General features: G+C 33.9%; 1 protein-coding gene across 2 annotated transcripts; it reads right to left on the reverse strand.

The window, feature by feature from the left end:
• Positions 1–1,759: 1,759 nt before the first annotated feature.
• Positions 1,760–8,097, reverse strand: LOC131595703 (protein indeterminate-domain 5, chloroplastic-like). Of its 2 annotated transcripts, none has more exons than XM_058868140.1 (4): positions 7,652–8,097; positions 7,135–7,531; positions 3,656–4,485; positions 1,760–2,195 (listed from the first exon to the last, which is right to left on the reverse strand). In XM_058868140.1, the coding sequence occupies exons 1-3, from the start codon at positions 7,794–7,796 to the stop codon at positions 3,702–3,704; spliced, it is 1,326 nt and encodes a 441-aa protein (XP_058724123.1). In that variant the 5' UTR covers positions 7,797–8,097; the 3' UTR covers positions 1,760–2,195; positions 3,656–3,701. The 2 variants fall into 2 exon arrangements, with proteins under 2 accessions (XP_058724123.1, XP_058724122.1); XM_058868139.1 differs by having other exon boundaries at positions 1,765–2,205.
• Positions 8,098–23,835: the final 15,738 nt, after the last annotated feature.

The following is a 23,835-nucleotide window of genomic DNA, read 5'->3' on the forward strand; positions in this document are numbered from 1 at the left end:
GCTCTTCCTGCAGATCTATGGCAGGTAGCACTCCTCGTCCTACGCCTCCACGACGAATGATTCTACCGTCACTTCCTCTGCGCTTCATCTTAAATCTAAAAAAAAATAGTTTTTAAAAACTTTTAAAAATATAAGACAAAATCGAAAATCTTTCACAAAAGAAATATGGTAGACAAACAAAGTAATGATTTGGAAAACTTACTGAAGAGTCTTTTGGTGTGTTAAGATTATGGACTAGATAACTCGAAAGTAAGACTTCTAAAGTTGATATATGGACCGGAAGTTTTGAGGGAAAGACTTGCGTGGTGGATTTGTGTTTCGAAAAAATTTGGGTGAAAGACGTCTAGTGTAATTTTGGGTATCGGAAGACTTGGGGACAGACTTCCGATGATCTTTTGTACATCAGAATACTTGGAGATAAGACTTTCCATACAAATTTTTCACGACTTCTCTCAACTTTTTTTTCAGTTGACAGAAAAACTTAAAATTAAAATGAAAAAAAAGAAAAATTTAAAACATGTACTATTTATAGAGGTCAACTAACATAAATGGTTAGAATAGTGACACAATTGAAGAGATATGAAATAAAATTTGACAATTTCTTTATAGATCCCCATAGGGTGAGGACCCCTGCTAAAAACCCCAAAATATCCTTTTATTTTGGAGATGGATCTCCGAAATCATCTATTTTCACATTTTCAATTATTTCGGTGATGCATCTTCGAAAACACCCATTTTGGGTATTTTCGGATATGCATATCCGAAAGCACTTATTTTCCAATTTAAACGTTGGATTTAAAATGTCAGGTGTTTTTTCGGAGATGCATCTCCGAAAAAACCCTTCCCAAAATTTAAGATATTGGTTAATTCGGATATACATATCCGAAATATCTCAATATTCTAAATTTTACGTATCAAATTTTATTAACACACAAATTAAAACACAAACTAAATAAAATAAAGATTATAAACCGTACATTCAACCAAAAATCAAAAATACATTGTAAAAATAAAAGAATATTAATATTCCTAATATGTCATTGGTAAAATAATCAATCAAATATTATAAAATAATTATTATTCCTTTTGTTTTATTATATTAAATAGATATTTTAATTAATACAAATAATTATATTATGGATTCACCTTGATCTTAATTTTTTAATCAATATTGAATTTTTTCTGGATATGTATATTAGAAAAATTTCAAGACCAAAAATTGAGTTATTTCGAAAATGCATCTCCGAATTCACTTTTTTTTAAAAGTGGTATTTTTGAATGTGCAAATTCGAAATCACATTTTTTTCCAAAAAAAGATGCATTTGGAGATACACTTCCGAAATATAAAAACATTTATGAAATTTCGTCGCGGGTTACTAAGGAGGTAGGGAGTTATATAAAGAAATTAAAATTTGTCCATAATTATTACCAAAAGCAAACTCGGGCTTGACTACAAATCCAAGAGGTAAGGCCCATCCCGAAATGGCTTTTCTGAATGATGATCATGTGTCAGCGGACTATATAGCTGAGGCATACATCGAATTAATATCTTTATTTTCTCTTTTTCCTTAGATAAATTACCTAAGTCCATCAACTACAGTATGACAAGTGCTTTGATTAGAAGCCATCACAATAGGACAAATTAAATAGAATCAACTTCATCTCAAATACACTTGTATAATACTAGGAAAGTCAATAAAACTCCCAACCAAACCATGCAACATGGTAAAACACAGCTAAAAAATTAGAGGACAAATTTTTTTTTTAAAGAGAAAATAATATTATAGATAGAAAGAGTAGCAGGATATTCCAACCCTTACAATTAAAGAATTAGAGTACATATCCCTATCTCTCAATAGGCAAAATGAGGATTCAACAACCATATACATATGATGATATAATATTTCTATATATGATATACTATAGAACGCTATGACCTATACTCCAATTTACATATTAAAACGTCTCCGAACAAAACCTATTAAGTTAAACCATGAAAAGTTTACAGAAAAATGTTTGAAATATATCTCAATATTAACTTTCATGTGCTTCCAACTTCCATAACTTTCTTTTCATGCTAGACTTATATATTATATACATGGTTTAACTCCAATATGATTCCGCAATATTGCTCCCAAAAACTGATTTAGATGGACTTATAAGAGTCATTTTCTTATGGAACAAGAAGACATATCCTGCAAAAAGCTAAACATGAAAAATCATAAGTCTTGTTTCAAAAAATATTTAACTATTATTATATTAAACTTGCAGCATCATTTTAATTTTTAATTTAATTGTGTGTTCACCTTATTATTTTAACATGTATGAAATTATTTATCCTAAAATAAACAGGCATCAAATTATATGAAAAGCTAAATAATGTGAATGAAAAGGATGAGAGAAAATGAGAGATATGAAAGAGAGTGAAAAAAGCATCTGAGTAGATGATAAGGGCAGAGACATGTTTGGCCAATGAAATAGAAGGACACTCGTGACTCTGCCAACCCAAAACTAAAATATATCCAAAAATGATGCGAAATTGAAAAGGAGAAGACAGTAGAAGAAACAAAATCCTGCACTACGTTGCTGTCTTCACTCCATGCAAAGTTAATAATATGTCAGTCATCAAACCTTTTTATTTTCAAAACACAATTTAACTGTAGACAGGGTTTCTTTTGAAAATAAAATTCTAGTACACACACTAATTTATTATGAGTTCTTATATTGTTTTTTGTTTTTTAATGATATATATATATATATATATATATATATATATATATATATATATATATATATATTAATGGTCAATAGTGTTCTACTCTCTATAACTTCTTTAATATTTAATTTAATAATTAAGTGATCGAAATTGGTTTTAAATAAGTTAATTTTTATTAAGAATTAGTTGAAAATTAAAAAATTTATGTTTGTATATATATTTTTAAAATTGAGTTGAATAATGAGTTTAAGTGTAATTAAAAATAATGTTTAGAGTTAAAAATGAAATTATAACTTCTAAATTAGAATCAATTTTGAAAACAAATTTTGTATACAGAAAATCATTCAAAAATTTCAAAATAATATTAAGGAGATCATGCGCTACATTAATTAGTCGAAGGATTTTGATACAATTCTTTCTTTATTAATATTATTTCATAAAAAATTATTTTATCATATACTATGGAAAAAAATTTATTTGTAATTAACTCTTAAGCTTTGGAAAAATTTAATTTACAAAAAATAACATTTTATCATTTATAACCATTTTGTTAATTTTCAATTTTAAAAAAAACTTAAACATTCACTATTATTAATAGTGAACAAAAATTTAACATCCACTTGTTGATCAATAATATTAAATGATGTTTAACTAATGTCATTTTTCAATGATATTTATTAGATTATTTTTATAAAAAAATAATTTATTCAATTATTGATTCAAATACAACAGGATAAAAACAGGTTGATTTTAGGAATCTGTCCTATACAAATCCTCATAAAATATAAAATGTCTTTCAAAATTCAACTCATTGTCCAACAAATAGTAAAAGGTACTCCCTACCTAGCACATTTACCAATGAAATCTTACTTTAATCATCCTACATAGAAATAATCAATAATAATAATATACAAAAAACAGTGATTTTTTGTTACGTACCTTTTGTATTTTTCTTCAATTGCATGTCCAACAAAGATTCATACAATCACTCAAAGTTCCCTCCACTACCAAACGCTGCAGCGTTTTTCTCAGCTTCCACGTTGAAGTTTCTTTGCTCTCTTTGTGAAACTCCTCCATTCATGTTTCTCATTACTATTTGACCAACTCCAAGAAAATCTCTAGTGAGTCCATCACCACCATTAACCTTTGTTGCTAGAGAAGAAGAAGAAGATGAACTGCCATAGCTTCTTAGTAATGAAGAAGCACTAGTGTTATTGTTGTTGTTTGTGCTTGATGTTGCACCCATTTGAGAAGCTTTTTGAAGAAGTGCTGTAGCTGACATGTGAGGTGAGATAGGATTTGTTTGGTTATTATTATGATCACACATTAATGGATTTTGAGAAAAGAACTCTTCATGGTTGAAATTTTCAGAAAACAAATTGTTATTGTTGAGTTCAGACAATGATATTAGTCCTTGGAATGTTTGAGATTGTTGATCATGATGATGGAAATTTTGGTTTGGTGGTTGTGTGATGAAGTTAAATGGAGGGGTGTGAAGAGGATGTTGTGGGGGTGGGGATAGAATGTTATGGTTGCCAAAACGCAAGATTTCAGTGGATTGGTTGGTGTCGTTTTGGTTATGAGTTGATGAGATCTGTTGTTGAGGAATTTGAGATAAGGCTAATGACATATTGTTGTTGCTAATGTTTCCAAATAATTGGGAGTTGTTAATGGAAGTGTTGGTGATTAAGGTTGGTAATTGTGGTTGTCTTGAACTTTCTTGAGCAAGTGCATCACAAAAGGCTCTATGTGTGATGAAACTGTCTCTTCTGCAAAAATAAACAAACATCTCATTTTAAGAAATGTTAATTTAGATTAGATTAAATTATACATTTATACAAATTTTTATAGAAAATAATTTGAAAATTAAAAAGTTATAACTAAAATCATATAAATGATCATTTTACAAGACATGTTCTTGGTTCAAACCAAACCGAACCAAATTGTTCTAGAGTGATGTGTTATATGATTCATAATTTTGAGATTCAACAATTCTAAACTACAACGCCGTATTAGAGGGTGCGCAAGAGAGACTATCTTATAAGATTCAAAATTTGATATGTTTTAACTAAAAGGAAACTAGTAAATATTTTTCACAGTTAAACCATAACAAAATTGAACCCTATTTAATATGCCATATTTAAATCGTGGTTAACCTATATACAAAGTTGTCACATGTTTTTTTGAGGTCTTGTGTAAGTTAAGTGCGATTTAATCTTGACAAAATAAATAGACTCTATTATACTATAATTTATTTGTGACAATAAGATTCTATTTAACCATACTTTAACTGTAAAAGTATCTGAATCATGTGCGGTAGTTCGTTTTGCACACCTTAAATATGCTTTTGTCTATACCTGGCCTCTGAAAACTTGACCCTGACTAAGGTGAAGATGTGGATATTGTGGTGGTAGACAATTTAAGTATGGTACTCTCTTTGAGTAATTCAGAAGGCATCAAAAAGAGAACATTTGAAAGTAATGTCATGCAATGTTGTGTACTCCTATAATTGTGAAACAATGTGTTGTAGGTCAGCTCCTCCATCAACTCAAACAATAATGTACTACTAAAGAAAATGAAATAGTACAAACATGAAATAGAGGGGAAAATCGAGGGAGTGTATTAGAAACTGACGTTATCAAACCAAAAAAAGCTCCTGCAAAAGAGCACGTTACTGAAACTCAAACACATTTTGCCAATACACAAGACAACAAATATGGTAACACATTTTGCCAATACACAAGACAACAAATATGGTAAAAACAACTCAAAACCCCAGTTTCCCTACTTCAGTGCAGTCGAAAGATCCCGCAATAAAAACTTAATTATTCGAATTTTAATAATTTTTCAATCAAGATGAAACATTTTAAAATTTATATTTTTTACTTGTTTTATTTTGATCCGACGATGGTAGAGATTCGAAATAGGTGGTTTCCTTTAGAATTCCCTTTCTTTTTTATACAACAATTTGTAAAATTTCAATAGTATTAAATATTTTTCTAAAATACTTTTTAATTATTTTCCTATAATTTTATAATTAATAATAATAAATATTATATTAAAAAATAATGTTTTCTCTAAGAGTATATATTTAAAAAATAATAAAAGTTGTAAATAAATATAATACTACTATTAATTTCCAGATTTTATGTCACAAATTTCTGTACTTTTAGAAACAATATGGGAGGTTAAAATAGAGATTAATTCAATACAGGTCTTTAAAAAACAGTTAAAAAATGGACCATTTCAATTTAAGTAAAAAAAATAAGTTTCATAGGTAAAATACATAAATAAATATGTTTCTTTTTTTTTTTTTTTTTGATGAAGGGATGGGCCTAAGCCTAAAAGAAAAAATTACAAACGGGAGAAGTTTCTACCCGTGTTTCCCGTTTGTAATAAATATGTTTCATTATAATGAAAAAATAATAATATTTTATTTAAATTTATTAAAAATAATAAGATGCACGATAAGATTTAGTACATATTAAAATAGTGATGTTTTTTGTAGGTAAAATGAGATAAAACTTTTATTTTATCTTTTTCAATACTTTAAAAATTTTGATTTTTTTTCCTTTCTTTTGATTCATAGAGTTGTTTCTTCTGTGTGTTTTTTATGAATTTCAAAGATTATTCACGTGGGGGGTGTTTCCTTCCATTTCACTTGGTCACCTTACAAAATATGAGGGCAAATAATGACAAAGGAAAGCTTACGAGAGAAGAGAGGACACAGAATCTTAATCAAAATATGGAAGGAAACCAACCTCTATATAAAAAGAAAAGCATCTAAAGCCTTTTCCTCCCAAGGCCACCAAAAAACCTAATATGCCCTAATCCTAATATCAAACCTAATGTTCACAAAAAAAATAAAATCAAACCTAATAAACTAAAGCAAATCAAACAATTATTACTTCATGTTTCAAATCCAAATTCACCCATGGACACGCAATAGTAGTGTTTAATTTCTCGTGAGTGCATTTTGCCGAATATAGTCTCCTTCAATTTAAAAAATTAGTATTTACAGTTGCACGCAGAGAATACTCTGTTTACATAAAAAACATTTATTCCCTCTCTACTGCTGCTCATTACCATGTTTTAAATTGCAATTCTCTACTCCTCCAACTGTGATTTTAAGAGTATGTGACTCGGATAACCTCTATGCTCTATCCATTATGATTTTAAATTGTAGTCCGCAATTGCAGACATATATAAAAGATTTTGAAGTCAGTCCAACAGATATTGCAACTGTAATTTTTACTCGATTTTTTAACATTATAAGTGTTTGCAGCTTGATTGCAACAAAACCGTAATTTAAAACCATTCTATAAACTCTATATGTAAAATTGCATGAACAAAAGTGAATAGTGAAAGAACTAGTAATAGGTAAATGAGAATTGATTAGTTAGGTTTTTACTATTTACCTTGAGAAGAGAGTTCCACAGTCACATCTATACTCTCTAGTCCCACAAGTCTTAGAATGAGCTTTCCAATCAGATTGAACAGCATACTTCTTAGAACACTTTTCACATTTCCACTTTTTCTCACCGTGCTTCCTAGAAAAGTGCTTCTTGATTCCAGTTAGGTCTCCAAGAGCTCTAGAAGGGTCATGATGAACACAAGAAGGCTCAGGACACAGATAAACCTTTCTCTTTGGCTCTTTGTTACTCTTCTGCTTTAGCTTCCAAGGTAGATTGTGTCCTCTTCTATGAAGTTGCAAATTTTGCTCTCTTTGAAACCCTTTTTGACACACCTCACATACAAATCTGTTTGTTGCCATTAGGCTCCTTGGAGATAGTGCTATCACCTCAGCATCTGGATCTGTTTTCATTGAAAAAAGCCAAACAAAATTATAAAAATTGAAATTAGGGTTTCCTACCAGAAAATAATGAAACAGATGAAATAAATAAAAAAGATGGATGAAAGATTGAAGAAACTTGCATGGTGTTCCAGGTTGGTTTCTTCTTTTCTTCTGAGGTGGTGGTGCAGGTGGAGTTGTTGATGATGATGAATTTTGTTGATTCATCTCATTCTGATTCTCTTCTGGGATTGTAAAGAAAGATGCTGCTGAAAATGAAGCTGCCATATCAGAATGAAAAACCTCTAGAAATTTGAAAGGAAAAGAAAAAACTTGATATGATTTTTTTTTTCTCTCAAGTAGGCTTTTTATAAATGAAAAATTTCTGAGGTAGAGTTATTATGAATCTCTTCATTGAATTTGGTGTCATGCATATACACCAACACCTATCACTCATGCACCATTTTACTTGTACTTATTTGATTATTTTCTGGCTTTTTTTTTCTTTGTTGAAACTTTTTTCCAGATTTTGGTGAATGCTTTTATGAGAAATGAATTTGATAATTTCAATGAGAAGTGAGAGAAGGTATGGCCTACGGTTTTGTGGACCCAAATTCTTTGTCATGTAACGACATATAGGATGTGTAAGCAGCAAGGAACAGCTATAGCTATATACACCACACAAACACACTCTCTTTCTTGTTTAGCATATTCTGATTCACTACTAGACAGACTTTCACTGATCACCCTGCCCCACTTGAACCTTACAAAAATGTTCAAGGAATCAGAAAAACAAAAAGTGATGAAACTGAAAGTAAAGTTACTTTTAAATTCTTAAATTAGTAAATATTAAGAGGAAGACACATATTTTTGCTTACCTAAAAATAGAATGATTTTCTCAAATATGATTTATATTTTGGATTTTTGAAATACAATCATAGAAGAGTTTGTTCATGTATTTGATTGTAAAAGATTAAGTATGCTGGATTTTGTAGAATGAACATGAGTTTGGATTCGGCGACTCAAATTATTTATAGTTAGGTGACATAGGATGACGTCCGTCCGGTTCCTTTTAGGTCTCTTGCAACTTCTCTGCAGATTCTTTGACTGCTTCTTTCTAGATTCAATAAAATTATCTCAATTCACACGTTCACGATTAATAACTTCAACAGATCTGACGCCAAGGGAAAGATACATAAGATGTCCAAATCCTTTGGTACCCAAGATGTCTATGCCCCATTGGTAAAAAGGTCAGTGACAGATGACATGATGGATAATCTTGATCGGTGCATGGAGAATATTGGAATGTTTTTGACATTTGTTGCTTTTTCTGACGTACTATCGACTTTCCTTCATCAAGGTTGGCAAGTAATAATTGGCCATAAATAGTTTGAAAGTGAGTGCTCACCCACCAATATGACTCATGCATACTTCTTCATTGACCTGTGTGAGTATCGAGGAAGTTTCATCATCGCTCAGACACCTTAGCATATGGGAGGCTTGTACAACTTCCCTCCAACCATGCCATATTTCGCAACCAACCATTTTCTTCTTTCTTGCTTCGGCTTCTTCTGAATGAAGCTTTTCTATTATCAACTTGCATACTATTTAGGCCATCAAATTTTAGGTGTTGGTGACGCTAATGGTGATGAATTCCTCCTTCTTTGTGTTGGGTGCGCAGAAAGTTTCTTATATTACTATTTTGTTATGGCTTAGCTTCTTGGTGCTAGCAAGCTTCGATGAAAGATTTTCCTGGGAATTCTACTCTCTAAGCACATGAATTATCTCAAAGAATTTGAAATTTTAAGCTAATTCATGCACTTTTTGGAGATATTTTACGGGTTGGGCCTCATTTGTCTTATACTCGTCAACCACCTTATTAGCAATCAATTGAGTCGATTTATGCTTTGAGATTTGAAGCGCCCATTTCTGTGATGAGGTTTATTCCAACACCATATTCATATTGATAATTACTGGCCATGAACTCGAACCTCAAGGATTTCTTTATAAGGATGTTGTTCGGGCCTCTGATACTACGTTGGTGCCACTGGCCTTAAAGTTTGAGAAGTCGTGTATGTGCTGGTAAGATCCAGACGCTACCTCCTCGTCCACTAAGAAGCTGAATTCTACTATTAGGTACGCCAAAACTTGAGATTCTACGTTTTGTATGAAATTGATATAATATTTAGATAGTTCTACTTACCAAGTCACCATTTTTCTCTGTAACGCTCGAAAAAATGATTATTTGCTTAATTTAGTCATTTGTGATATGTATTGATATTTTTGCATTTTGGGACGATTTAGTCGGTATTAGTTCGGAATAGCGGAGCGATAGTTACTCGAAAATTTTAATAATTTTAGTATTAGAAATATTAATAAGTTAATATTTAGCATTTTGGGAATATTCCGAGTAATTAAGATTAGATCGAAAATTGAGAGTTAAGAGCTAGAGGGGGTATGCATTAATTAAATTAATTGGGCTTAGTGAGCTGTACGTGTGAGAATTGATTAGGCCCAAGTTGAAAACAATGATGCAGTAAACCACTTAGGTTATAAACTCTGAAAACATATTCTGAGAATCAATTGGGAATAAGCATAGCTGTAGCTGAAGAAGAGGGTTTTGGAGAAAATAGCAGAGAAAGAGAAAGGCACGTAGAGAAATTGAGAGAATTTCGATCGGGACGAATTAGAGCAACCTTAAATCCAAAGGTAAGGGTGGGGTTCTTGCTCTATAAACGGGGACATGATGGATTGTATGTGGATTTGGGGAATTTTATTATCTCTGTGTTTCGATTGAAATTTTCTGATATGTATGAATAATTGTGTGTTACTGTGTTGAATTTTGATCGATGTTAATTTTGTGTTGGAAATGATTTATGTGATGTTCGTGATGTCTGTTTCGTGGAAAACTGAGACCGGGATGAGAAGAATTGAATTTGGGAAGAAGGAAAATGTTAAGGGACGGGGGCCACAAGGGGGGGGGGGCGGTCGTCCCTTAGGTTTGTGAGGTGGGAAAGACCCAACTTAGCACGTGGGGCAGGCGGCCTAGGGGCGGGTGTCCCATAGTGGGGACGAGAGTCCCATGTTCCACTTTTCACTGTGCTACTTCTTTTGGCCATTTTAGTATAATTAAAATAGTAACTTTCAATTAGTATAATTTAGGTATCCAATAGCTTAGAACAGACAACATAATTCCAAGTGTAGCGGATGAACAAAATAGATGGTTTCAAATATGATGATTGGAAGTAATTAACAGTAGTTGGTTTCATTGGCAGATGAACAAAGTAGAGGAACCGTAATAGTGTAGCAGACTAATTCCAAGTGTGGACTAGCAAGACAATTTTATTTAGTAGTAGCAGAATAAATCGTATGACATTAGAAGAACCAACATTGAGTATGTTAGTGACTGAACTGAAATTAATAATACACCAAAATTAATTTAACCGAGTAGTATAACTTAGGCGAGTCCGGAAATGATTCGGTATACGTACTTTCGCGACGTTTTTGGCGATGTTGTGACGTAACGCATAAATTGAATTATTGCGAGTTTTGTGGTTTTGCAGGAAGTTAAAGTGACGATTATTTATCAATGATTATTGATATATTTTGGCGATGTAGGCGAATGCCTTTGCGATGTTATTCTGTGATGTTTGTGATTAGTTGCATTTCATCAGTGTCTCATGAATTGCATGTTTTAGCAACGACCGTGATTTGAAAACTGTGACATAGGTTTATGCCTGTTGGAATGCCTCTATTTATTGGCAATTGGCGATGGGGGATGAAGCCCTTGGTACCACATGCATATTGCATATGTCGTGTCTCATTCATTTGATTTGTTGTGACGTTGTGTGATATATTGTGATTTGATTTTAAATCGTTTTTGGTGGAAATTGTGAATTGGGATATATTATAACTTGAATCGTAATATACTTTTTATCATGACTTCATTTATATTGTTTGATATCTCACCCTTTATTTGTTTCCGCCGTTGCCTTTATACTGGTAACGAACAGGTGATGCTAATGAGTGAAGATTAACCACCATGAATTGACTTGGTTGTCGCTCTGATACGTAGCACTCGGGGAGGACAAGCGAATGTTTTCTTTAATTGTTTAATTGCTGAATTGTGTTTATGTTTTGGGTTGGTTTATACTTTAATGTTAAATTGAGAAAGATGTTATAATGATGATACTAAAGTTTGGTGAAGTTTTATGAATTCCGCTGCGAGGTTATTTTTAATTGCTGAAGTGCTTTTAAGGATTAAATTAGATGTTATAAATTGTCCGCTCTCGTTTAAGCGCTATGTATCTATGTGAAGGCATGTTTGTCGTATGTGAATTAAAATGACGAATGTGACATCCTATTTTATTGTATGAAAATTTATACTCTAATTTTCGAAATAAATATTCGGGTAGATTTTGGGTGTTACATTAGTGGTATCAGAGTAGGTCGGTTCGTCCGGCCAAGTGTCATGTCGTAATTTGTCTAACAATCGAGTATTGTTATTTGGTTCTAACCATTGTTTGTGATGTAGAGATAAGTTGAGATGGATGGAAGAAACGATGTTACGATTGTTGCTGCATTGGAGGCTATGGCTCAGGCTTTGGGGAATCAGCCGAACATCGGTGAGAATGCTGGATCTCGTAGTTTGGCTACCTTCCAGAGAGATAATCCGCCTGTCTTCAAGGGTACCTATGATCCTGATGGTGCAATGACTTGGTTGAAGGAGATCGAGAGAATCTTCCGTGTGATGGATTGCACTCCAGAGTAGAAGGTTCGATATGGTACTCACATGCTAGCGGTGGAAGCTGACGACTGGTGGTTAGAGACTCGCCAGAGGTTGGAAGTTGCTGGTGAGGAAGTGACTTGAGCTGTGTTTCGTAGGGAGTTCATAAGGAAGTACTTTCCTGAGGATGTTTGTGGCAAGAAAGAGATCGAGTTCCTTGAGCTGAAACAGGGAAGCATGTTGGTCACTTCTTATGCTGCGAAATTTGGCGAGTTGGCTAAGTTCTATCAGCATTATGATGGACTAATTGGAGAATTCTCGAAGTGCATCAAGCTTGAGAACGGGTTGCGCCCAGAAATCAAGAAGGATATTAGCTATCAGAAGATTCGAGTATTTGCTGATTTGGTGGATAGTTGCCGGATCTATGAGGAAGACAACACTGCTCATTATAAGATGATCAGTAAGAAGCGGAACAAGAATCACCAGAACCGTGACAAGCCCTATGATACTCCAGCTGGCAAGGGTAAATAGAATGCTGCACAGGGTCAGAGGACTAGTGGGGGAGATGCTCCTGCTGGTATAATATGCTTCAAATGCGGAAAACCTGGCCACAAGAGTAATGTATGCAATGTTGAGGCGCAGAGGTGTTACCGTTGGGGGAAGACTGTACATTTGGCTCCTAATTACAAACACAAGGAAGTTGTATGCTTCATTTGTGGTGAAGAGGGTCACATCAGTACTAAGTGTGAAAAGCCGAAGAAGGCGCCGGGCAGTGGAAAGGTGTTCGCTTTAGCTGGGACTCAGACGGGCACTGAAGATGGACTCATCAAAGGTACATGCTTCATCAATAGTACTCCTTTAATTACTATTATTGACACTGGTGCCGCTCATTGTTTTATCGTTGCTGATTGTGTTGAAAGATTAAACCTTGCGTTGTCTGCTATGAATGAATAGATGGTAGTCGATCTTCTAGCTAAGGGGTCCGTGACTACTTCTCTTGCGTGTGTAAAGTGTCCTTTGTCAATCTTCGACATAGACTTTGTTGTTGATCTGATTTGCTTACCTTTAAGAGGGTTAGATGTAATTTTGGGTATTAACTGGTTAGAGAATAACTATGTTCATATTAATTGTCATGATTAGTCGGTGAGGTTTTCTATTCCAGAAGAGGAAGCTAGTTTGTTGACGGGCAGACAGTTGCGGCAGTTGATGCAAGAAGAGGAAACTCAGATGTTCTCGTTAATGGCGACATTATCAGTGGAGAATCAAGTTGTAATTGATGAATTGTAAGTAGTGCGAGATTTTCCTGAAGTTTTCTCTGATGAAATTCCTGATGTACCACCTAAAAGAGAAGTGGAGTTTACGATTGACCTTGTACCTAGTACCAGACCTGTTTCTATGGCACCGTACATGATGTCAGCGTCCGAATTGGAAGCGTTGAAGAAGCAATTGGAAGACTTACTTGAAAAGAAGTTTGTGAGACCAAGTGTATCTCCGTCAGGAGCTCCACTGTTGTTGGTAAAGAAGAAGGATGGAAGCATGAGGTTATGTGTCTATTATAGACAGCCGAATAAAGTAACTATTAAGAACAAGTATCCACTTCCGAGAATAGATGACTTAATGGATCAGTTAGTGAGTGCTCGTGTATTCGGTAAGATTGATTTGAGGTCGGGTTATCATCAGATTAAAGTGATGGATGAAGATATTCAAAAGACGACGTTTAGGACACGATATGGGCATTATGAATATTCGGTGATGCCTTTCAGTGTTACTAATGCGCCAGGAGTATTCATGGAATATATGAATCGTATCTTTCATACTTATTTGGATCAGTTTGTAGTAATGTTCATTGATGACATTTTGATTTATTCAAAGTCGGAAGAAGAGCATGCTGAACATTTGAAAGTAGTGTTGCAAGTACTGAAAGAGAGGAGATTGTATGTGAAGTTGTCCAAGTGTGAATTTTGGTTAAAAGAGGTGAGTTTTCTTGGACATATTATTTCAGGTAAGGGAATCGCTATGGATCCATCTAAAGTAGATGCTGTGTTGCAATGGGAGACTTCAAAGTCGGCTACCAAGATTAAAAGCTTTTTAGGATTAGCCGGCTACTATAGACGTTTTATTAAAGGGTTTTCTAAATTGGCACTTCCATTGACTAAGCTGACTTGTAAGGGTAAGGCTTTTGTGTGGGACGTTCAATGCGAATAAAGTTTCACTGAATTAACGAAAAGGATGACGATGGCTCCGATTTTGACATTACCTAATCCAGGAGGATTCTTTTGTAGTGTATTGTGATGCTTCCAAGATGGGTTTAGGAGGTGTACTTATGCAGAATGACAAAGTAGTTGCTTATGCGTCAAGGCAATTGAGGACCCATGAAAATGATTATCCTACGCATGATTTAGAACTTGCTGCAGTTGTGTTTGTATTGAAGATTTGGAGGCATTATCTTTATGGTTCTAGATTTGAAGTGTTCAGCGATCATAAAAGTTTGAAGTATCTATTTGATTAGCAAGAGCTGAATATGAGACAACGAAGGTGGTTGAAATTGCTAAAAGATAATGATTTCAGTTTTAATTACCCTCCGGGTAAAGCGAATGTTGTAGCGGATGCGTTATGACGAAAGACTTTGCATATGTCGGCAATGATGATTAAAGAGTTGGAGTTGATTGAACAGTTACGAGATATGAGTTTGGTGTGTGAAGTGACACCGCAAAGTGTAATGTTGGGTATGCTAAAGATTAATAATGAATTTCTGGACAGCATTAGAGAAGCTTAGAAGCTCGATGTGATGTTGGTAGATTCGATGGTTGGAATCGATCAGTATGATAATAGTGATTTCAAGTTGGATGCACAAGGTGTGTTGAGATTCTGCAATCGAATTTACATTCCTGATGATATAAAGATGAAGAAGATCATTCTTGAAGAGAGTCACAGAAGCAGTTTGAGTATTCATCCGGGAGCTACTAAAATGTATCAAGATTTGAAGAAGTTGTTTTGGTGGCCTGGAATGAAACGAGATGTAGCGCAGTTTGTTTATGCGTGTTTGACTTGTCAGAAATCAAAAGTTGAACATCAGAAGCCTGCAGGATTGATGCAACCGTTGGAAGTTCCGGAATGGAAGTGGGATAGTATCACGATGGACTTTGTGACAGAATTGCCTAATACTTCAAGGGGGAATGATTCTATTTAGGTGATCATTGATAGGCTTACGAAGTCGGCTCATTTTATTCCTGAAATCAAATACAAGGACCTGAAACATGGTCTAGTATCTGACGCTGAAGAAACTAGGAAACTAAAAGCAGAAAATTTTGAGCTAAAAGAAAACCTTTTTAAACATAATAATGAAAAATTTGTTATTAAAAACGAATTACAAAAAGCTCAGAAAGAATCTGACTCATAAGTTTTAACTAGTTCTGATATCATCATGAAACAATATGATCATAGTTTTCAAAAATTTCTAGCTAAAAGCATAGATAGAAGAAAAATGGCTTCAATGATCTATGGAGTTAGTAGAAATGCCATAAAAGGCATAGGATGTGTGAAACCAAAAGGAGAAGAACCATATCAACCTAAGCATGTTGATGATATGGTCATAAAACTCACACCGTTAAACTCTTATTTCATATATGGACACACACTTGATATAAAATATACTAGTAAAGCTTTTTCTATAAATTCTCTTGAGAAACCAAAACTTGATCAGAATTTAGTAAACTCTAACAAACAAGGACCCAGAAAGATATTGGTACCTAAGGATAAAATCAATTATATTGCAGATGATTTTAACAACAAGATTGAAACACCAATCATGGTACCTAGACTATGGATGCTCTCGACACATGACAGGAAGAAAGCATATGTTCCAAAACCTGGAACTTAAAGCTGGAGGTTACGTGGGTTTCGGAGGCAATTAGAAAGGAAAAGTTATTGGCTCTGGAACCATTGGTAACAGTACACTTCCCTCTTTATCAAATGTTCTGTTAGTAGATAGATTAATGCATAATCTGTTATCCATAAGTCAATTAAGTGATAACAGTTATGATATGATCTTTAATCAAAAGTTCTGTAAAGCAGCTAGTCATAAACATGGATCAATCCTTTTTAATGGTAAGAGGAAAAACAACATTTATAAAATAAAACTTTCTAAACTAAAAAGTCAGAATGTTAAATGCCTTATGTCGGTTAATGATGAGCAATGGGTCTGGCACAAAATATTGGAGCATGTTAGTATGAGAAGAATATCTCAGAAATTACAAAATCAATCTGTTCAGAGAACTTCCTAACTTGAAGTTCGTCTCAGATGCTCTGTGTGAAGCATGTCAAAAAATCAAGTTTGTAAAACCGTCGTTTAAATAAAAAATGTTGTTTCTACCTCTAGACCATTAGAACTTCTACATATTTATCTGTTTGGACCAGTGAAAACTGCATCCATCAACGGCAAGAAGTATGGATTAGTAATCATAGACGACTATAGCAGATGGACATGGGTAAAGTTCTTTAAGACACAAGGATGAGTCACACTCTGTGTTCTCCACCTTCTGTAACCAAGTTCAAAATGAAAAAGAGTTTAGAATTGTAAAATTCAGAAGTGATCATGGTGGAGAGTTTGAAAATAGATGTTTTGAAAATTTTCTTAATGAAAATTGATTTTCTCATGATTTCTCTTGTCCCAGAACTCCTCAACAAGATGGAGTTGTAGAACGAAAGAACATAACCTTACAAGAAATGGCCAGAACTATAATCAATGAGACTAACATTGCTAAACACTTCTGGGCAGAAGCAGTCAACACAACATGCTATATTCAGAATAAAATTTCTATAAGACCTATTGTGGAAAAGACTCCATATGAATTATGGAAGAACGGAAAGCCCAACATTTCTTATTTTCATCCATTTGGATGTACCTGATTTATATTGAACACTAAAGAACATCTGAACAAGTTTGATTCTAAGGCACAAAAGAGTATATAACACAGAAACATGAATTGTAGAAGAATCCATTAATGTAAGATTTGTTGATAAGCTTGGTCTTCAATACGTAAAGCAGTGTGAATCTCTTGCACATATAGAAGTTCAAATTGTCGGTACTGAAGTCAGAACCCCTGAAAATAAAGGTTCATAAATTCAAACAAGTACAGAAGAAGACAGTACAAACGTTACAACAACTTGTGAAGAACCCATCCAGAAAAGACAATCTAGAAGTCGCTCAGCACATCCTGAAGACAAAATTCTGGGAAAGATAGATTATCCAATCAGAAGAGTCTCTCATGGAATTAGTATCTCTGATCGAACCTACTTTCATTGACAAAGCACTTTTTGACAATGATTGGATACTTGCAATGCAGGAATAATTAAATCAGTTTAGTAGAAACCATGTATGGGATCTAGTTCCTAAACCCCAAGGCTTCAATATCATTGGAACCAAATGGGTCTTTAAAAACAAGCAAAACGAACAAGGAGAAGTTGTCAATAACAAAGCACGATCGGTGGCACAAGGTTATAGTTAGCAAGAAGGGATAAACTATACAGAAACCTTTGCTCCAGTCGCCAGGTTAGAAATCTATTACTTTTAATTTCATTTGTTGTAAATCAAGACATCATTCTTTATCAGATGGATGTCAAAAGAGAGTTTCTAAATGGTTACATTGATGAAGAAGTCTATGTTAGAAAGTAAGCCATCCAAAACTCCTATGCATCCAACATGCATTCTAGAAAAGGAAGAAGTAAGTAAAAACGTAGAACACAAGTTCTACAGAGGTATGATTGGTTCTCTCTTATATTTAACTACTTCAAGACCAAATATTCTATATAGCGTTTGTCTCTGTGCCTGATTTCATTCAGATCCTAGATAATCTCACTTAACAATAGTTAAGCGAGTTTTCAAGTATCTGAAATGTACTACTAACCTTGGTCTATGCTATAGAAATTCCAGAGAATATAAATTAATCGGGTATTGCAATGCTGACTTTGCTGGAGATAGAATAGAAAGAAAAAGTACTCCAAGAAGTTGCTAGTTTTTGGGAGATAACTTAATTTCATGGTCCAGTAATAGACAATCCACCGTCGAACTATCAAATGCTAAAGCTGAATACATAGTTGCAGCTGTATATAGTACTCAGATGCTCTGGATGAAGAATCAGCTTGAAGACTTCAATATCTATGAGAGTAACATTCCTATCCTCTATGATAACATTTCTGCTATCTTTCTTTCTAAAAATCAAATGTTTGTTACCTTCTAAGGCTAAACATATATAAATTAAACATCATTTCATTAGGGATTATACTCAGAAGGAAATTCTTTCCTTAAAATTTATAGATACAGGCTATCAATGGGCTGATATCTTCACAAAACCCCTTGCTGAGGATAAGTTTAATTTAATTTTGAAAAATATCAGTATGGAATTCTGTCCAGAATGAAAATTCAGTTTTTGTATAATTTCTACTCAGAACTTTGGTTGCCTATTTTTTGAACATCTGAACAATTGCTCTTCATAAGTCAGAAAGAAAATTGTCTCAGAATCTATCCAGAATATAGCACGGTGCAAACCAAACCCCTTTCCCTTTTTTTCTCAAAACCCTAAGTCTGAACAATGGCTTCTCAATAACAACAACAACAGTCTCAAGATCTTACATCTCAAATCAACAACGAAGAAAGATACGTTGAACCCACAAGAACTCTCCTCACTCCGGTTGATTCTCTTGAAGTTCTCTTTGAAATGATAGTATATTTTGAAAGTATGAAAGAAAATGGGTTCGACCTTACTCCGGATGTTGAATTTCAAGGATGGACAAGGTTCTTTGATCGTCTAATTGGACTAGTTTTCCAAAAACTGGTTAAAGAATTCTAGATTCACGCTACAACTTCAAACCATCAAGCAACATCATATGTAATGCGGAAGAAGATCATCATCACTAAAGATCTCATTGGAAAGCTTATTGGTCATGATGGAAACAGCATTAGATGCACTGAAATGGCAGAAAAATGCTCTGAATTAACTCATGTATCCAAAGAAATTTTCTCTTTTGGGAAACCCTCTAACAAAATCGAAGATCTGAAAAGCAATCTCAGAATATGGGCCAGAATCATTCTCGAATGTATCAACCACAGAAAGCATACAAGCTCTCCAGACTACATCAATGTTGATCAACAATATTTGCTGTACTTAATCCTAACCAAGGCCAAAATTCATCTCCCATACTATCTATTCAATCATCTGAAAACAAGTGTCAAGGAAACAAGAGAAGAAGAGAAAACCAAAAGAGACCGGATTCCTCTAGGAAGATTAATCTATGATATTCTGACAGAGAACAAGCTAATAGAACATCTGACTGAAACTCAACAAACTGAAGTTATGAAACCAAGTGCTGGAAAACCCTTCAATGTAAATAAACTCAAGAAGATGAAAATTATAGAAACCATCGAGTCTGTCATTTTGTCAACATCTGAAACTCCTTCATCTCCCAAACTTGCTGACCACCCTTCACCATAAACCATTGATCATTTTGACATAGAAATTGACACTACTTTACCAACAAATCCTCTGAATAATCCACCCTATATACAACCAGAACACGCACAAGTTCTCCAAAATATTGATCAATTTGATCCTATCTTCGAAGCTCCCCAACCAAAAAATCCAAATAACACATCTGAACAAATACCAGACCCCACATCACCTGTTCCTGCTATAGACTTCCCTCTTAATACCTCCTAGCCACCACATATTCTCATCAACACTTCAAAAGCCTTCATCATTCCTGATATTCCATATCCCTATGAATCAACACCACCTAACTCGCCTACCTCGCCTATCCTCATTTCAGATTCTCCATCCCCATCAAACTCCTTAGAAGACCCCCTCAGAACCATTATTGACTTAGAAGCTTGGGACAAACTTGTCTCATCTTCTCATAAAATAGCCATCCCCAATCCAAAACCAACACCATCCAAATCAAATGTTGGTAAATCTTTGATGGTCTTTGAGACAGGAATACATGGATGGGTTAACTCTCAGAAGGACGTTTGCATGGAGAATCTTAATCCTTCTGGTTCTGACTATCTCTGGACTCAGTTTAGAAAATTGTTCAACACTAAATCTCTGAAGATGAAGGAACTTAGCTACGACATTGCACAATAAAGCTTCTATGATTAGTTGAAGATCTATAAGGATTAAGTTCTATGTCTCTAGGAAAAGAAACTTGTTCGTCATTTAGACAACCAACCCTGGGAAAAGCTACAGGAATCAGAAGTTAAGGAACCAACTCCTGAACCTCAACCTGTGGTCGTCTTTGAAGACAAAGGCAAGTCAACTCCAACAAACTCTGAGAAGGAATCTGCTGTAGTGGTTTTTGAGAATCAGATTCCTTCAGTTGAAACAACTCCATCTTCTCTGGTACTGTATGAAGGAGTGAAAAACACTTAGAAAGGGTGGAATTGAATAAGGGTTGTTTCTAAAAATGGCAAATAAAAAATAATCACACAATTATTTTTATCCTGGTTCGTTGTAAATCAAACTACTCCTGTCCACCCCTTACAGAGTGATTTACCTCAACTGAGGATTTAATCCACTAATCAACCTTGATTACAATGGTATTCCACTTAGACAACTTCTAAGTCTTCTAGAGTATATAGATCACAATTTGATCACTCTAGGAATTTCCTTTTACAAATAGTAAACAATATTACAAAAGTTTAATGTGCTTCTTAATAAGCTATAATCACCAAGTGATTTTTCTCTCAATATTAAGTTCTAAAACTCACTAAGATAATACAAGATTTGTTAGGTTGAAGATGAAGTTCTTTGCTGTTTGTGTGATAGAGTTATGAATCAATTTTGACAGCGTAAGTTCTCTTAGCGTGTGTTGTTTTCTTCAGCAACCAGAACTTCTCTTTTATAGGGAAGTGCAAAATGTGACCGTTGAATAGCATTAAATGCTTTACGTGAATAGTACACTGCTGCATCTAATGTTTCACTCTTTTGTCAACTACCTCAAGCGTTGTTTCAACTGCTCTTGCTGACTTTTCCTTTTATAGCTTCTAACATTCCTTTTGTCAGTCAGACAAATTTGACGTTGTAGCTTTTTCATCTTGTACTTGCTTATGGACTCAGACTATTAGAATGAAGTTTGAATATCAGAGTCTTCAGCGTTAGTGCAGATGTAACTTCAGTCATCAGACTTTGGAAGTTCTTTGTAGCGTGATACCATCAGATCTTTAGAGCCTTGCTTCTGATTTCCATCTTCTGATGCCTTCTAGACCATGTTCTCCCCAAGAACATCTTCTGATGTCTTCCAGACCATGTTCTGATGAAGCCATCCAGATCTTCCGGGTCAGAGCTTCTGAGTGATGATTTAGTGCATACTCTTTTAGACTTTTCCTGAAAAAGGAAAACGTGAATAATTAGAGTACCATACTGTCTTATAAAAAATTCATATATAATGTTATCATCAAAACTAGAAATATTGATCAGAACATTTCATGTTCTAACACTGTAAACTTTGGATGAATTGAAGAAAGAAAATGAAGTTGTAAGGGCAAGGCTAGACAAGAAGGATGAAACCAACGAAGAGATCAAGGAGATGTTAGCCATGCAAGAAGAATCCAACAATCAGATCAAGAGTCTTCTGGAAGCACTGTTCCCACGACTTCCAACTGCCTTCCAACCTTGGTTTAATCTGCTCTTTGATAAATTTTTCTGCCTATTTTCTTCTATTTGTTTAATTTGATCTATGAATGCATAAATTTTTGTTTAATATGCTCTCTGTGTTTTTATTGCTTTTTGAATAATGACAAAGAGGGGTAAAACGTAAAATATTTTGAAATATAACAGTGCACTGGGAGTAAGTCTCAAACATTTTATATAAATTAATATCTGTTTCACTTGTTAAAAAGCAAATAGGATAATAACTACTGGAAGTAACTCATGACTATCAGAACTTCCATCCAAAAGGCTTTATCAAACATCTTCAGGGAAGTATCTAATTTTATCTTAGTATTTAACTCAGTGGGAGATTCTAATACCTTAAATTCTTATTTGTTTCATCAAAATATATGAGTTTTTGTCACCATTAAAAAGGGGAAGATTGTTAGAACATAGTTTGGTTCTACATCCTTGTAATATTTTTGATGATAACAAATACATAATTTTTAATAAGAACAAATATACACTCTAATCATATACATCATATATGCATAAACATGATAGAAGTTCTGAACGACTCTAAGAGAAAACAGAGCTATGAAAGTGATTTCTTAGAAGCAGAAGGCTGCATTGAGGGAAGTTTACAAGAACAAGAAGTTCTAAAACTGGAAATTTACGAGAACAAGAAGTTCTAAATTGGAAGTTTACAAGAACAAGAAGTTCTGATGCTAAGACGCTTCACAAGCACCAATGAACAAAGCTCTAACTTATACTCTAATAAGAAGCTTCTGACTATTCTTTCAAGTAGATACAATACTATGATAATTAGAAGATCCTCTTTAAAGACATTAATACAGGAACAAGCAAAGTAATGGTTGGAACTTTAATTCTACGGACAAAATATCTATGTTTGGAAAGAGCATTTAAATGACATTTTATTAACCTTCCAAATCAAGCGAAAATGTCTTTCAACGAATCTCCAAGCTCACTCTATATAAAGGAGACAATGACCAAGAATCAGGCTACAACACTCACGCACGAAAATACTGAGAGTGCTCATAATTTCTTCAATCTTTATATCTCTTATTTTTATATTGTGCAAAAATCTTGTGTATACATCACAGTTGTGATATAGCTTTCTAGAAGAAATTTGTTATCACACTAAGTTATTATCTTGTAATTGTTGTTCCTTGAGAAAACTAGATTGTGGTTTGATCTTAAGAAGACGTCGACGATTGTGTTTGTGTGTTGCAATCAAAGTTTTGATTAGTGAATTAAGACCTCGTAAGAGAGAGGCGAAATCACCTTAGTAGGGTGGACTAAACAAGTTTGAGCTCAAACGAACTAGGATAACCAAACGTGTCATTTAATTTAATTTTTGAAAACCCAATTCAAACTCTCTTTCTTGTGTTTTTCGTTTCTTCAGTTTCTCTGAACGCACCGAATGCATAATTATTATTATGTTTCCGGGCCAAGCCCTAAAGTTTTGCCCAGTTTTATTCTAGAGATGTATGTTTTTAAAATTTATGACGATGTATTTCTGAAGTGTACTGAAGCAGAAGCAGAAAAATAGAAATAAAAAGCAGCATTTTAATAAAATAAAATTACCATTGATATCATAAAATCAGTAATATATAAGGGGTTTTAACATAGAGCAAACATCACATTTCAATATCCATTGGATGATGCAATAACTTGATAATATCATCGATCGATCTCGAAACAGTCTCATCTAGCTTGATCAAAACTTTTGATTTGAAACACAAAAAAGTATTCCACGTACCCCTTAAAACAACACCTGTCTTCATGAAACACCATAATGTAGTTTTGGAATGAAAATTTGATTGAGAATGGAGGGGTTTTTGGAAAAATGGATATGGGGTCTGATCATTCAAGTGACTAATTTTAGTGATTACACATTTGATTTTTCTGGATATGCATCTCTAGAATAATCTGACTT

This window comes from Vicia villosa, linkage group LG4 (genome assembly GCF_029867415.1).
Source record: "Vicia villosa cultivar HV-30 ecotype Madison, WI linkage group LG4, Vvil1.0, whole genome shotgun sequence".
Lineage (NCBI taxonomy): Eukaryota > Viridiplantae > Streptophyta > Magnoliopsida > Fabales > Fabaceae > Vicia > Vicia villosa.

Bases quoted from the DNA above. Each gene is read 5' to 3' on its own strand.
- LOC131595703 (XM_058868140.1), bottom strand. From the start codon at position 7,796: ATGGCAGCTTCATTTTCAGCAGCATCTTTCTTTACAATCCCAGAAGAG. The intron at 7,532-7,651 runs GCAAGTTTCTTC...CAATGAAAACAG, and splicing joins AAACCAACCTGGAACACCAT to ATCCAGATGCTGAGGTGATA. The intron at 4,486-7,134 runs GTAAATAGTAAA...TTATTTTTGCAG, and splicing joins TGTGGAACTCTCTTCTCAAG to AAGAGACAGTTTCATCACAC.